At 32.0% G+C, this 2,191-nt stretch overlaps 1 protein-coding gene across 1 annotated transcript; it reads left to right on the forward strand.

The window, feature by feature from the left end:
- The first annotated feature begins 1,266 nt into the window (after nt 1–1,266).
- LOC108979119 (auxin-responsive protein SAUR32-like) lies at nt 1,267–1,978 on the forward strand. Its single transcript, XM_018949712.2, has one exon. It carries the CDS (start codon nt 1,391–1,393, stop codon nt 1,760–1,762), a length of 372 nt encoding a protein of 123 aa, XP_018805257.1. The 5' UTR covers nt 1,267–1,390; the 3' UTR covers nt 1,763–1,978.
- The last annotated feature ends 213 nt before the right edge of the window (nt 1,979–2,191 follow it).

Below are 2,191 nucleotides of genomic sequence, written 5' to 3' on the forward strand. Positions count from 1 at the left end.
TTCCTGACACCACTTGCTGTTAACGTGTCGTACCGCTCCTGACAAAACAATTACACTCTTGCCGCTCCTACCATTATCGTTAAAAGCTTCGAACTCTCTTTCAATCAACGTGTCCGAGACGCAGACGGACGGAGATATCTCGAATTCTCGCACAAATTTAGGTAATAGAATATTCTCATAATATTTTATTATTTTATTATATTTTTATTTTTATTTATAATTATTTAATTAATATTTTTCAATACTTTTTTATCACTATTCATATAATATTTGAGATCACCTCATTATCTAAACATAATATTAAAAGAGAGTAATTTTTTAAACCTTCTTAAAAAACTTTTTAAAAGTAATACAAATCTTCAGTATGATTTGTCAGTGGGAATATCATATCATTTCCCTAAAATGAAATAAACACATGCATAAAATAAGTTATATGATATTTTTACTTTATTTAATATTTTTCAAAATATTTATGATATAGAATTCACTTTATATATTTATCTCTTAAAATTCTTAAATTTGGACAAGAGTTTATTAAAGTTTACTAAAAAATCACAAGTCATAGTGTCATACACATTATATGAATTGTGGTTAAAACATTTATCTTAGAAAAAATGTAGAATAATGAGATTTTGAATCTTAAACTTATTATTTTTAAACACATGCATGAACCATATACTTAATTAATTTACATATTTATTATTTAAATATACAATTGCTTAAGATTTATACACTTGCAATAAGGGAATGTTTGGATAGAAAGATGTGACATATAATTTTTAAAATTTTCAAAAGTACTTCTCCTAGTTTTATTATCAAACCTCATTTAAATACAAAATATTTTTTAAATTTAAATATTCAGCTTTTATAAATTTTAAAATAAGAATAATATTAAAAAATTATATTCAGATAGTTTTTTAAATTTATAATATTTTTATTTAACTTTTGATGTGATGCCAAGTGTCCAAATGAGCCCTAAACTAAAATTATAAGGAAGAATTTCTTATATTTATTGCTTTACCTGGGATCACATGATGATCATCCTTGTGGCCATTAAGATCCAGTGGTCTAGAATATATACTGCTCATGCAAAATACAAGAAACTCTAGTTCTTCCAGAGATATAAATATCCTATCTTTTTATATCTGGCCTGTATGCATTTTGTACTTGTGAGTTTATCACCCATGACCAACTTGCGTTGGTCACTGAGATACTCTTCCCTAATCCTCATCAAGCTAGCCATCGGAGCCTCAGAGCCTTGGTCTTCACATGTTTTCTTATAAAAACATAAATTTCTGAGGAAAAATAACGGTAAAACTCGCAAAGGAAAAAGTACCGTTCTGGGTCTTTGTTTTCTGTGTTTACGGGCGTAGCCTAGATTTTGCAGAATATGGGCAGTGGAGAGAAAACTCTGCGGATCTTTCACCTACACCTGCCTCATCTTCATCACCATCATCACCAGGGTACGAAGAAACAAGAGATGAGAGATGTGCCGAAAGGGTGTTTGGCGATAAAGGTGGGACAGGGAGAGAAGCAGCAGAGATTTGTGGTTCCTGTGATGTATTTCAATCACCCACTGTTCATGCAGCTGCTGAAGGAGGCTGAGGAAGAGTATGGTTTTGATCAGAAGGGGACAATCACCATCCCTTGCCATGTTGAGGAGTTTAGGTACGTCCGGGGCATGATTGATAGGGAAAAGTCCCTCCATCATCATCACGGCCATCATCATCATCACCATGTAATTAGATGTTTTAGGGTTTGATGATGATGATGATCAAAGTTGGCGTTTGACCCTCAAATGCATGAATGAGTTTTGATGTTATAATTTTATCTTTTAGATTCTGGGTATGTAGTTGATGGTGAATATGATATATCAGACGATCATGGTGACGAACAAACGTTTGCAGTTGTAATATTACTGTTATTTTGGTAGGAAGCGTAATGGAAAAGAGAACTCAATGTTTTTCTCTTCCTTCTTTTTTGTTTTTTGTTTTTTGCTTTTCTTTCTTGAAGAAGAATATCTGCAAATTTATGGTAAGGAAGCAATGTCATCATTCGCAAAATCTGAGGAGAGAATAGACGAGGCCAAACAAAGGTGTGGTCCCACAAGCGGTCACTTTAGGCTACGTTTGGATCTTTGAATGAGTTTAGTTCATCTAAGTTGAATTCTGTTTTAGACCTATTTCAATAT

The sequence above is a fragment of the Juglans regia genome, chromosome 7 (assembly GCF_001411555.2).
Source record: "Juglans regia cultivar Chandler chromosome 7, Walnut 2.0, whole genome shotgun sequence".
NCBI classification, from domain to species: Eukaryota; Viridiplantae; Streptophyta; class Magnoliopsida; order Fagales; family Juglandaceae; genus Juglans; species Juglans regia.

Excerpts from the sequence above, each read along its gene's own strand:
- LOC108979119 (XM_018949712.2), top strand. The coding sequence starts at position 1,391 with ATGGGCAGTGGAGAGAAAACTCTGCGGATCTTTCACCTACACCTGCCT.